This window comes from Myxocyprinus asiaticus, chromosome 50, assembly GCF_019703515.2.
Source record: "Myxocyprinus asiaticus isolate MX2 ecotype Aquarium Trade chromosome 50, UBuf_Myxa_2, whole genome shotgun sequence".
NCBI lineage: Eukaryota > Metazoa > Chordata > Actinopteri > Cypriniformes > Catostomidae > Myxocyprinus > Myxocyprinus asiaticus.
The window spans coordinates 22,320,373-22,333,196 of record NC_059393.1 but is presented as its reverse complement, the minus strand read 5'-3'; the positions used below and the strand labels follow the sequence as shown (position 1 = coordinate 22,333,196).

At 39.3% G+C, this 12,824-nt stretch overlaps 2 protein-coding genes and 1 non-coding gene across 3 annotated transcripts in view; 1 reads left to right on the top strand and 2 right to left on the bottom strand.

The window, feature by feature from the left end:
- LOC127438849 (uncharacterized) overlaps positions 1 to 12,824 on the bottom strand; it is a 687,566-nt gene that overhangs the window by 649,273 nt on the left and 25,469 nt on the right. The window lies entirely within an intron of this gene.
- trnam-cau (transfer RNA methionine (anticodon CAU)) lies at positions 1,369 to 1,441 on the bottom strand. The gene has a single exon. It is a non-coding gene; the product is annotated as a tRNA-Met (tRNA).
- aqp12 (aquaporin 12) lies at positions 1,852 to 7,348 on the top strand. Its single transcript, XM_051694752.1, has 3 exons — positions 1,852 to 2,475; positions 3,336 to 3,452; positions 6,499 to 7,348. Exons 1-3 carry the CDS (start codon positions 1,878 to 1,880, stop codon positions 6,627 to 6,629), a joined length of 846 nt encoding a protein of 281 aa, XP_051550712.1. The 5' UTR covers positions 1,852 to 1,877; the 3' UTR covers positions 6,630 to 7,348.

The following is a 12,824-nucleotide window of genomic DNA, read 5'->3' as shown; positions in this document are numbered from 1 at the left end:
TGACTGCATTGCAAAAACTCTGGCAGTCTGTCAGATACTGAGTAGTCTTTTGCAGTCACACTTCAGAGTGCTGCTCCTCCAACATCTTCTGTACTTGACTGCTACTGTTCCCCAGACCTCCTGACTCAGAAGTCAGACCACTGTCATGTCACATGCCATCTTTAATGTAAGGATGCAAGGGAACTGGAGCCTGTGACTAATGTGAAGCTGTGACACTATGCCAAAGCTCCAGCTAATCACTCTTCTCTTGCATTTCCTGCATGACAGATACTCAAAGGCCATGAAGTAATATGTATTAACATCAATGACCTGTCTGACCTGTTTCTGATGCAGGTTGGCTGATGTAAGCTCCTCTTTCACACAGTCTGAATGTGGACATGTCAGCTTGACTCGCCACAGCTTTCATGGCATCCAGGGAAAGTACAGTTATGGCAAAGGGACACTGGGGAGGGTACAACCACTTCTGGTCCACCTTGGTGAAGTCCATTTCTGGCTGGTTTTGTGCTGACCACTTAAAGTCTTTGATATTCAAAGCTGATCAGCAGGAGGCAATGTGCGAGTCCAGCCCACAGGAAGGCAATTTTGCATATAAAACCTCCAAAATAGCATTCAGATGTTTCTGTGCTAACGGGACACTTTGGATTCCACCAAGTCCGCCAGTTCTACCAGTTCATGGTCCTCTTGCTCAGAGGCCAAATCAGTGGTTCTTTCCACAGCTGGCACAGTTGGTTGAGGTGCCATTCTAGTTCTTCCAATTAAAGCTGAAGATTACAGACACCACAACTGAAACATTAATTAAATCTGCACAATAGTTACTTTACTCAAAAGGTGTGTTAAAAAAAACAATTGATACTTCAAAAGACTGCTTACTTGGTTGGGCCACTGGTGATTGTCAGGCTCTGTGGATTGCGTGTTTTGCTAACAAGAAGGGAATGGACAGAAGAGACGGAAGGTGAGGACTGTGTGGAGCTGGAGGACTCATTTGAGACGAGTATTTGCTGGGAGCTTTTAGAACCCATATTCTCTGTCTTAACACAAATGGCCTCACGGCCTTATGGCAAAAGCTCGATGTACTCCTCTAAGGCTGCTTTATTAGCCTGGTGGTTTTTGGAGTCTTTCACTTCTGATGGATCCCTCCTCGTACAAAACTGTATTTCTCAATTCATGACTTCAAAGTCATCTCTAAGATGATATTCTTGCTAGGTCCACCAGATGGCATCATCTATTAGTCTTTGATAAACCTGTTATCAAAGAAATGTTAACTGCTTAAAAAAGTGTGCATATTGGTTGATCTTCAGTTACACTGTATTTACATTAACATCATAAAACTTTACTTGATTGTTTGTACTACGGCAGGAAAAAAAATCTTGCCCCGTGTGAGGCTCGAACTCACGACCTTCAGATTATGAGACTGACGCGCTGCCTACTGCGCCAACGAGGCCTGGAATAGGATGGTGAGAAGGCTCATTATATTGCTTAGGTTCCTTCTCCACCAAACCATTACAAAACCACAAATTTCGTAGCATATGAATTACAATTGTACTAGACCTGTTAATTTGTATACCAAGCAAAATTCCAAATGAGAACAAACAGATGATTGTGCAACAATAGATCAGCTAAACAATGAAGAGCAATACCACCCTCTACCTCTAGGGGGACCCAAAGTCACTTGGCCACTTTCAAAGGTGGCCTTGAATAGGTCAGCATGTTTTTTTTGGCTCAAGGTGTGTGACAAAACAAGCAAAAAAAGCTACTTTTGATAAGAACAAAGCATGTCCGTGTGCCACGTTATCACAGGCTTTGAGCAAATATAGAACTGGTGAGCTCAAGTCTTTCTTTTTGCTAAGCACAGCAAGCTGTGCACTACACCAGGCGTCATGTCAGGGCTTAACACTTCTCTGGCCTACTTCTTAACTGTGGTTAGCACTTGTGCAGTTGGAAGGGTGCTGTTCGCCCGCTGGAAACAGCGGTGGAGTTTCCTAACAGAATTCATTGCTGCATTTGCACTTGCTGCCTGTAGATTAGAAGTGGAGACTATTTCAGAGGTCGGACAATGGGCTGGTGCACTGGGACCAGATGTTGCATTCACAATACTTTTCCTAGCTATAGTTATCCATGGTATAATCATGCAAGGTGTGAGTGGCAATCCAGCAGTGACCATAATGGGACTCCTCCAGAAAGAAACTTATGCTGTCGGTGCTGTTCTTAGCGTTGCGTCACAATTTCTTGGCGCATACCTTGCCCTCGTAGTTGCTGGTAAATACTGGGAAATGGAGCTGACGGATATGCATATGATCAAGAATCTGATGATGGCAGAGTGTAGTACTTCTTTGCGAGCCACTGTGTTACAAGGAGCCTTTGCAGAAGCTATTAGCGCGATGACTTTTTACCTAGTTTACCTCATCCTAATGAACAGGACACAGCTGCTGAGAATTCCCATCTTGGCTTTTTTGCTAACTTTCTTCGCCTATGCAGGTGAGTACGCCTTGGACAGTTATTTACAAAAACTAGAATAAAGACACAGTAAAGACCCAGTGGAATCGCTTGACAAGCACAGTTTTCTTTGTTGATGTATTTTTTCTTTGTGTTTTTCTTATGTATGGAGTCAATAAGCTTTAGTTATGTCACATTCCATTGGAGAAATACTGTGAAGTTAAATTCGTCAACTTTTAGGAGTATACTAGCATATTGATGATCTTTAAATTCATAGGGTCTTGTTTGAGAAATTAATTAAAATATGTACCATATACCATGTGTTATATTTTAGATTTGTGCCTTTTAGGGGGCCTGGGTAGCTTAGTGAGTATTGCCGCTGACTACCAACCCTGGAGTCACAAGTTCAAATCCAGGGTGTGCTGAGTGACTCCAGCCAGGTCTCCTAAGCAACTAATTTGGCCCGGTTACTAGGGAGGGTAGAGTCAACATGGGGTAACCTCCTTGTGGTTGCAATTAGTGGTTCTTGCTCTTAGTGGGGCGCATGGTTAGTTGTGTGTGGATCACAGAGAGTAGCATGAGCCTCCACATGCTGTGAGTCTCTGCAGTGTCATGCACAATGAGCCACATGATAAGATGTGTGGATTGACTGTCTCAGAAGCAGAGGCAACTGAAACTTGTCCTCTGCCACCCAAATTGAGGTGAGTAACCACACCACCACAAGGACCTACTAAGTAGTGGGAATTGGGCATTCCAAACTGGGAGAAAAAGGGATCAAAATAAAAAAAGATTTGTGTCTTTTAAGGGCCAAAATTGTTACTCTAGACATTCTTGATCTTATTAATTTGAGCTGGTGTGGTGACTTAATGTCCTGGTGTTCACCTATCCCTCTTTGTTCACAGGAAATAATTACACATCTGGATATGTGAATCCGTCACTTGCCTTTGCACTTACATTCACCTGTCCTGGACATACCTTCTTGGAGTATGCTGTTGTCTACTGGCTCGGGCCTCTTATTGGTTCGTACTCTCAAATGTCAAATATTTCAAATGTAGAATCAACGTTAAGGTGCAGTCGCACTAGGGATGTGTGGAACGACTAATTTCAATGACGAGTTGACTAGTCGACTAATCTAAAAAGAAACCAACCTTCAGAAAACAGTAAAAAAAAAAAATATATATGTTATGCGACCCATTCAAAATACTTAATCTGTTCCAAATCCAATGCTAAATTCAGCTGAAAAGAGGCATTTATCTGCGACATGCTCGCCTTGCATTATGATCATTGTACATTAAATACAGAACATGACACGCATTCACTGAATTAATGTTAGCAAATACAGGCAGATTATTTGAAAACAATTTATGAACAGTACAGGACCAATAGAGCAACCCAAATAGCCTGTTCTAAATGGAATTCACCAAGTAAAAGTTACTTAACATATTAAAACAGTCAGGACATTGTTGAAAATAATTAACAAGTAAGCCAAATCTACGAGAGAGAAAAAATGCGCTGAAAAGTTGCGCGTATTTCACGATGTACATTAGCCATTGATCTAATATGACAGCTGTCATTAATATGGCAGTAATTTAAGAGCAGCCTTTGTAAAAATATAAAGCCAAACGTAAATGTGTGAAAATGTTGAACAGTTTAATGGGAAAAAATATTAACCGACTAGTTATTCTAGTGTCGACTAGCAGCATCAGAACCGTTTAGTCAACTAGTCTCGCACATCCCTAAATCACACATACCTTCTTGCGGGCGAAGGTGGCGTGGGCAGACATTGAGCGTGTGTGAAACCAGCAAAAATATAATTGTCAAACAGCCTTTTTTTAATGCTGCACTTTATACTCAGTGCGACTTGTTAAAAAGAGTTCAGTTAAAACTCATCACTAAAAATATTTATGTTCATTGTGAATATTCAATGTAGCTATGTACTAAGCACCACCCACACAGAGGCTACCGCCAAACCAAGCAACTTCCTACTGGTCAACATGGCGATTTAGCCTGTCAAAGTTCACCGTACTTGAACTCAAGGTGAAATCAGTGCGAGGAAATTCTTCGCCAACGGAAGTCCATCTCATGAAATTCACGATTGCGTGGATTCCCATTGTTCTGTACATTGACTGTATTTCGCCTGCAGAATTTCGTCGTGCAAAGGTATGTGTGACCGTACCTTTACTATCAAGGACAGTCAAAAAATCAAATCTAGGCAATGGGGGGCCGTGATAGCTTAGCGAGTATTGACACTGACTACCACCCCTGGAGTCGCCAGTTTGAATCCAGTGCATGTTGAGTGACTCCAGCCAGGTCTCCTAAGCAACCAAATTGGCCCGGTTGCTAGGGAGGGTAGAGTCACATGGGGTAACCTCCTCATGGTCACAATTAGTGGTTCTCGCTCTCAGTGGGGTGTGTGGTAATTTGTGCGTGGATCGCGGAGAATAGCATGAGCCTCCACATGCTGTGAGTCTCCGCAGTGTCATGCACAGTGAGCCACGTGATAAGATGATGGTCTCAGAAGCAGAGGCAACTGAGACTTATCCTCTGCCACCTGGATTGAGGTGAGTAACCATGCCACCACGAGGACCTACTAAGTAGTGGGATTTGGGCATTCCAAATTAGGGAGGAAAGGGGATAAAAAGAATAATACATTTTTAAAAATATAGGCAATGGACATTTTGGGAACTTGGTGAGCGTGCAGAATTCTTCTGTTCAAACTAGCGATGCACCAAAATGAAAATTTGTCAGAAATTCTACCGAAAAAATTATAGACACACTATGGCGAAAAAAAGAAAATTATTTTTTTAAATTAGACTTTATTTGGAATAACTAAACAAATGCTAAATATTATAATATTTTTAATATTTAAGTGATTACACTTGTTCTGGTGGCATTACTGCTATAACATCTAGGCTCCAACAACTTTTAAAAGTCAATTATTCCGCTTATACCACGGTTACCACAGCTGTTCATGGTTTTATCTCAAGACATTTTCTGGTTTTCGTCCCTAAAATGCTCTTGTGAGTGGAACTAATTTCTTCCGCCACGGATTCAGCGTCAAGCCTCGTTGCTAGTTTGAAAACGTCACTTTAGAACTAGCAACGGAGGATAGTGAGGCTCTACTGGAGCACTTACTGGAGTAATAAGTTAGTGCGTGTGTGAGAGTTTGTTTTTGAGGGATCGAAAGAGAGAAGCTCAGAAACTGAGAGAGATCGCTTGTGGGATTACCTTTATGTGTTGCAGCTCTCCTCAGAAGTAACATCGCTAGGATATTATAGACATAATTTATCATTCTTATCCGATGTACTTAACCAATGTCTTTGTTTTATTTGGTTATTTTGTTGTAGTTGCCTGTACGGCTCTTTGAAATAACTTAAATAAATTGGCGTAGTGATATGGAACCAGTATGCGGTCAAGACCTGGAACTACTTCATAGTCGTGCGTGCACTGGAAAATAATAGCACTCCTTAGAACGTCCATCAACCAATCAGAATCAAGCATTCAACAGAACCGTGGTATAATGGATGATAATATTTTTGAAGTATTGCACAACTCTAGACATGAAAAACTGACTTTTGGCTAATTTAAGCACAACTTATATTTTCAATTTTGAATATTTTATTATTGTCCATACATGTTTTTATTGCCATAATTGAGGTTGATCTGTGACTGTGTAGTTCACGGATCACTCACAGAAAGTTCGTTAAACCAAGATCATTTCACATTAATGCTGCTTTTTCTCCATATTAATGTTTCTGTTATCAGATTTAAAAGTAACATTTTCTGTTTAAAGTTTCGGCCAAGATTTTTTGCTTTTTATCTTCTTTCGACTGTGAACTGAAAATGGCAAAAAAAAAAAATAAATTGGGGCTGAAATTTCGGTGCATCCCTCATTCAATCATATCAATCTGGGTAAAGTATGGTTGCTAGATTTCCTTAGCTGTTGCACTATAAATGAAACATTTAAAATAAGTTTTGCATATGTCTTAGTGTGCACCTGAGGAGATGGTAGTTGTAAAGCTACAACATCAGAATGGGAATGTAATCTTTTATCTTCTTTTTCAGGTATGATTCTCGCACTGTTCCTGTATTTGGGCAATATTCCATTGCTGTTTAACAAGAATCTACTTTACTCCAAGAAGGCACGATTCCGGATGCCCAAGGTGAAAAATACTGAAGACAATAAGACCAGCTAAGAGAGCCAGACATGAAGATTTGAATTAATATGATTACTTAAGGTTCTCTTGTAAATAATAGTTTTATTTTTTATCCCCTTTTTCTTCCAATTTTGGAATGCCTAATTCCCGCTACTTAGTAGGTCCTCGTGGTGGCGCCTCAATCTGGGTGGCGGGGGACAAGTCTCAGTTGCCTCTGTTTCTGAGACCGTCAATCCACGCATCTTATCACGTGGCTCATTGTGCATGACACCGCAGAGACTCACAGCATGTGGAGGCTCATGCTACTCTCTGCGATCCATGCACAACTTACCACGCGCCTTACTGAGAGCGAGAACCCCTAATCGCAACCACGAGGAGGTTACCCCATGTGACGCCACCCTCCCTAGCAACCAGGCCAATTTGGTTGCTTAGGAGATCTGACTGGAGTCACTCATCACACCCTGGATACGAACTCGTGACTCCAGGGGTGGTAGTCAGCGTCAATACATGTTGAGCTTCCCAGGCCCCTGTAAATCATATTTAATTTTGTTGTTACTTTCTTTGATAGTTGAATATATCACCAATGCCAAGCAATAAAGTGACAATTGTATCATTTTGTAAAGAAATACAAATCTGTTGCGAGCTTATCAGGTTTCCTTTTTACGCTTCACATGAATAAGCATCAAGTCCACATTATAAAACTTAAACTAGCACTTTTAAAAATGTGAGAGAGAAAAATAAACGTATAGCCAGGCATACTTCTGAGTCGTTCATTTTAAAGGGGTCATATCATAAATACATTTTTATTTTCTTTATTTTTTTCATTTGAATTTTTTCTATCCATCTATAACATTATAAACGATATGCAAAGTCAAGAAAAGTACTGTGTTTGGCAGGTTTTTCTTTATTTGACCCTTATCGTTTCATGTTGTGTTTTCAAATAATAATATCTATTCCATTAGGAATTTCTTTAAAGGGGTTCTCACACTGGACGTGTGAGCCGGATAACACACAGCATCCTAAAGTTTGAAACAATTGTTTTCTATTAATATACGCATGCCATCGTTCAGCAACTGTCGGTGGTGGCAGCTACAACTTTGGGGGCTGCTCAAAAATCTTTCACGCCACTGAGCATCACACACTCAGTTTTTCATAATATTCAACCCAAATTGTTAAAGGACATGCATTATTGACTTAAGCTTAAGGTAGAAGATACATTGTGTATGCATATTTCATTAACAAGTTTGTTTTTGTGGTTTGACAGCTTGATTAAAGCCTAGGCTACAGACTTGTAATAGACAGAAACGTGCGTAATAAACATCACTCTTTTTAATCGATAAGCTTACACAGTTGCACAGTCATTTATGCACAGTCATTTTTCTTTCATACACCAAACTGCAAGCTCATCAACATCACTTAGTTGATTTTTGAAGAAGTGCAAAAACTTTCTTGTGCAACTTTTGTCTGTACGTGATTATATTCACTGCTTTGAACTGCCGTCTCTATCCACCGCACCGATGCATTCTAAGTGTGATACCTACAGTATATAAATTGAAAGCTTGTGGATATTATATTCAGATAATATCAGTTCTGTCATTTAACATTCATTAGCATAATCACAAATCAATTGAAACCAGACGTCTCCTCTTTTTGCTTCTAAGCCGTAATAAAAATGTGTTATATAACCTGTCCCAAGTCTTACTCTTGAGTAATTTATAAATTATGCAGATTTGACTTGAATCATGTTTTTTTAGAGGGGAAAAAACTTTTATAAAAATAATTCACCTATTGACACACAAGCCATAGTGTCACACAGCTGTTATCACTATACTCTTAAAAAGAACAAAATATGTTGATCATATGTAGACATAAATATCTGCTGTGCATTAAGTAAAATCGGGCCGCCCACATTCAGTGCTTGAGCACTCTTCTGATGACAAAATGTGCATCATGCGTCCTGTAGGCAGAGGCGTAGCATTCACATCTGAAGGATACTTTAGGGTTTAGACTATACATTTTTAAGTGTATATAATCGTGGTTTTGAGCATTTCAAAATATCCTTTACGTGCCCACTTTCTTTGCATATGGAAATTTCTTCAGAACAATTTTCATTAAACAGAATAAGAGAAAATACGTCACTAACTATAATGGTCTATAATACAAATTATGCTCTATGAACAGCATCTGAGGCATGCTGTGGTTGGTCTTTTGACTCAACTTTATTACTGATGCATAGGTATTGTGACAACCTGCCGTAGTCACTCCAATGGCACACAGGTTTGAATTCTGTTAAGATCTGTTTGTAATTTGTACATTTTGAAATCTTTCCAGTGGCAATGCCTGGAACACTGAAATGTTCGTCACAGCGGCAGGACTTCCTGTGTCATTCTTTTTGCACCCTAGGCGAGACCCTCAAGTCACCAACCCGCCTGATAAAAATTATTAGAGAGTTATGTATTGTATAAAAGTACAAATGAAAACAATTAAATACATAACAAATGGGTATAAATGAAAAACAATGTTGGTAAGAAACATGTTGTGGCCTCTTAACTAGGCATTATAAATGGGTATCACATATAGAAATAAACTTAATATAAAGTGCACGTAAACCAAACCAAGTGGTCAAATATGTGAATAAAAGGCACTGCCTGCACTGCCCTAAAAATCTATGCACATTGTACAGTATCCTTCACAGCAGGAGTTTTTGTACGCTTTCATCATTCCTGAGGAGTCTGGGGCCGATCAAGTACACAGTCTATTGTACCATGATGTTTTTGGGGGCATTTAGTACACGGTCTATATGTTCTGTGGTGGCGCCACAACATGTTATCGGAACGCACAGGGCACATTTTGTTCGACACAGATTGGACACATACTAAAATTGGCTCGGTAGATTGGTGTCCCCGAAGCGATGAAGCCCTAGGCGGTCGCCTTTGTCGCCTAATGGGTTGACCGACCCTGCTTTCAGGTTTAAGCGCTGTTGTCGGCTTATACTTCAAGTGCAAAAGAGACAGAGACATTGAATGCGGAGACAGGGACCATGACAGTGACAACGAGGATGACTCGGAATCTGATGAACCAGGTAATGTCAAAATGCACATGCATTTTTTTGACTTCAAGAAAATGTTGAAAAGTGTCATATTTTAAATTGTGGTCAGAACTGTAAAGCTTCTTAATCTGGGGTTGTGGAACGTTTAAAATTAAATTGAGAATTGTTGTAAGGAGGCAGAATTGTATTTCAAATGTAAATTTGAGAAAGTATAATTAAAATGGAATTACATTTGATAAATTAAAAATCAGTTTAAAGTGTTAACTTTTTTTTAGAAAAATATTTTTATTATTTAAGAAAAATGTAGTGTACAAATCAGGGATTAAATATGTATAAATGGTCAAACTTGATGTAAATATTTATGCTTTGAATTTGTAATTTTGTAAATTCCTGTCACTCTGAATGAAATTCGAATTGAATATCTTGTGCAGCATGACCAGGTCATTCAAATTCCAACTCAAGAACAGTTCTTAACTAGTATGTTTTTAGCTGGCATTTATTCGTCCCAATAGTACCAGTGGTTTTAAACTTTATACTGACACCTATCGTCATGGATGCACAAAGTATGCTGCCGCTTCACACCAAGATGCTTGTTTATGTTTTGTTACTTTTAGTCTTTGTTTTTCTCCATCTCATACTACACACATCCGTTTGTTGGACATTCTTGGATTCAATCCAAACAAATTTTCGTGCATTGTTGCACACTGGACAATGACCGGAGAGCCACGACTAGCAAGCTCTCTGGTGGCTGAACATTACCGTGTGCTTGTGCTTGCCGTATGATGTTGCGCTGTTCATCTATGTTCTGTGCCATGAGAGCTGTAGTTCATAATTTCAAGACAAATGCGCAGTAATGACCATGACAACACACGTTGATATGGCTGTCTATACAGTCCCCCGCCGCTAGAGGGCGCTGCCTGTTCCTTCTTATCCAAATCACAGAAGAAGCCACACAGATCAGAGAATAAAGCGGGCTCAATGTAAACAGTGTTGGAGTGTTTCTCTATAAATTAACATTAATATTTTCTGCACACACTGTGATAGTTTGTTAAACAAGCACTGTTGTTCTCTTTGTTTCATCCCAACCTACAATTACGCCAGCGATCATCGGGAAAGCACAAAGACCCATTCAGCTGACATCACACCATCACCAGAGTAGCCTGTGTTATGTACTGTGTTTACGCAGCATGTTATGAGTTGACTTAATTTCTAATAAATAAAAAAAAGTTCAAAGATCCGAAATATCCCACGATCCACAACATGAAGTTTTAATGAACTCAAATATGAAAACAAGTTATATATCTTAAGTATCTTAAGATAGAAGTTAGTACTAACAGTATTTCATTAACAGTAATTAAACATATTCCAAACATAGACTAAATGTATTTAAATACACAGAACTAAGAATATTTTAAGAGGAAAAAACCAATACTTGCATTTCTTAAGTGTATTAATTTAAATTATATTTAAACAATAGGCTACAAGCAGATATAATTTGGAGTCCTCCACATGCGTTTTGCGATATTAACGTTAATGATTAAATGATCGTTAATTTCCACGACGATCGATTATGAAAATGTCTGAAAATTGACATCCCTAATTATTGTAACTATTAGTGGTATTTACTCGGTCAGTTGCATGTCACAGTTTGTCGTGTTGCCCATGACGGGGCGACCCGCTCCATGTAAAATTAAACCATATTTATTTGGTTACTGATATAACTGGAGTCTTCATCTAATCTAACCAGTGTATAATTTACAACATATTTCTAAAATGTGCCATGCATCACTTTATGTGCAAAACGTTTTTTAACAAGCAAAAACTTACTAAGTGCACCTTAAAACTAGATTTATGTCATAATCATGGTTTCATTATTTTGGGTTTAAAAAAAGGCAGGAATGTTTTTTGTTTCAGGGTAAGGTTACCATTGTAACTCACAATATAAATGCCAGAATGAGCCCATTTACTTGCACACCAATACATTGATAATGCCCAAAAATTCATAAGTGGTTTATGAACTTACACCGATAAAGGAAAGCCGTTTACATGACCACACACGCTGTCGGTTTATTAAGCATAATTGTGTAAGAACGCGTCAGTGAGACTCTTTTGGCTCTTTTAGTCTGAAAACAACTCAAATTTAGTTTCTTATTAGATGTATTATTCTAAGTTTTGTCAGCTTAACCGTTTAACAACTTTCTTGACTTTGGAACATTTTAAGATCTTAACAGACTAATTGCGTAAACTTAAAGAGCACCTATTATGGTTTTTCAAATATTACCTTTCATGTAGTGTGTTATACAGCTGTTTGTGAATGTAAAAAAGTCTGCAAAGTTTAAAAAATCAAAGTGCACGATTTTTTATTTTTTCCCCTTTTTCTCCCAATTTGGAATGCCCAATTCCCAATGCGCTCTAAGTCCTTGTGGTCGCATAGTGATTCGCCTCAGTTCGGGTGGCGGAGGACGAATCCCAGTTGCCTCCCCGTCTGAGACGATCAACCTGTGCATCTTATCACGTGGCTTGCTAAGCGTGATGCCACGGAGACACAGTGCGTGTGGAGGCTTCACGCCATCCACTGTGGCAACCGCGCTCAACTCACCACACGCCCCACCGAGAACGAACCACATTATAGCGACCACAAGGAAGTTACCCCATGTGACTCTACCCTCCCTAGCAACCAGGCCATTTTGGTTGCTTAAGAGACCTGGCTGGAGTCACTCAGCACACCCTGGGATTCGAACCAGCGAACTCCAGGTGGTAGCCAGCGTATTTTACCACTGATCTACCCAGGCCCCCGATCTGCAACCTTTTTGACATGAAGTGCTGTTTTTAATTTTCCTTTTTAATCACTGTGCCACGCCCCCTCCAAAAGAAATAGACAGACAGACAGACCCTGTCCATGCAGAATAAAAAAAAAACTTTTATAAGGTAACTGATAGGCCTATACCTGGAGTCTTCATCTCATGCTAGTGATCGATTTTATACATGTTTCAAAATTACTGTTAATTTCTGTGGTAGAAATGAATGTAATGAGGAAAAAATGACTGTATGCACCTTTAATTATGTTGATTGGACAGTTACCATCAGTGTAGCCTATGGCATCTTGATAATCTCAGCAATAACTATATTTTTAGACATACATATTACAATACATAAATATTAAGTGAGTATAGGCTATTGTTCTG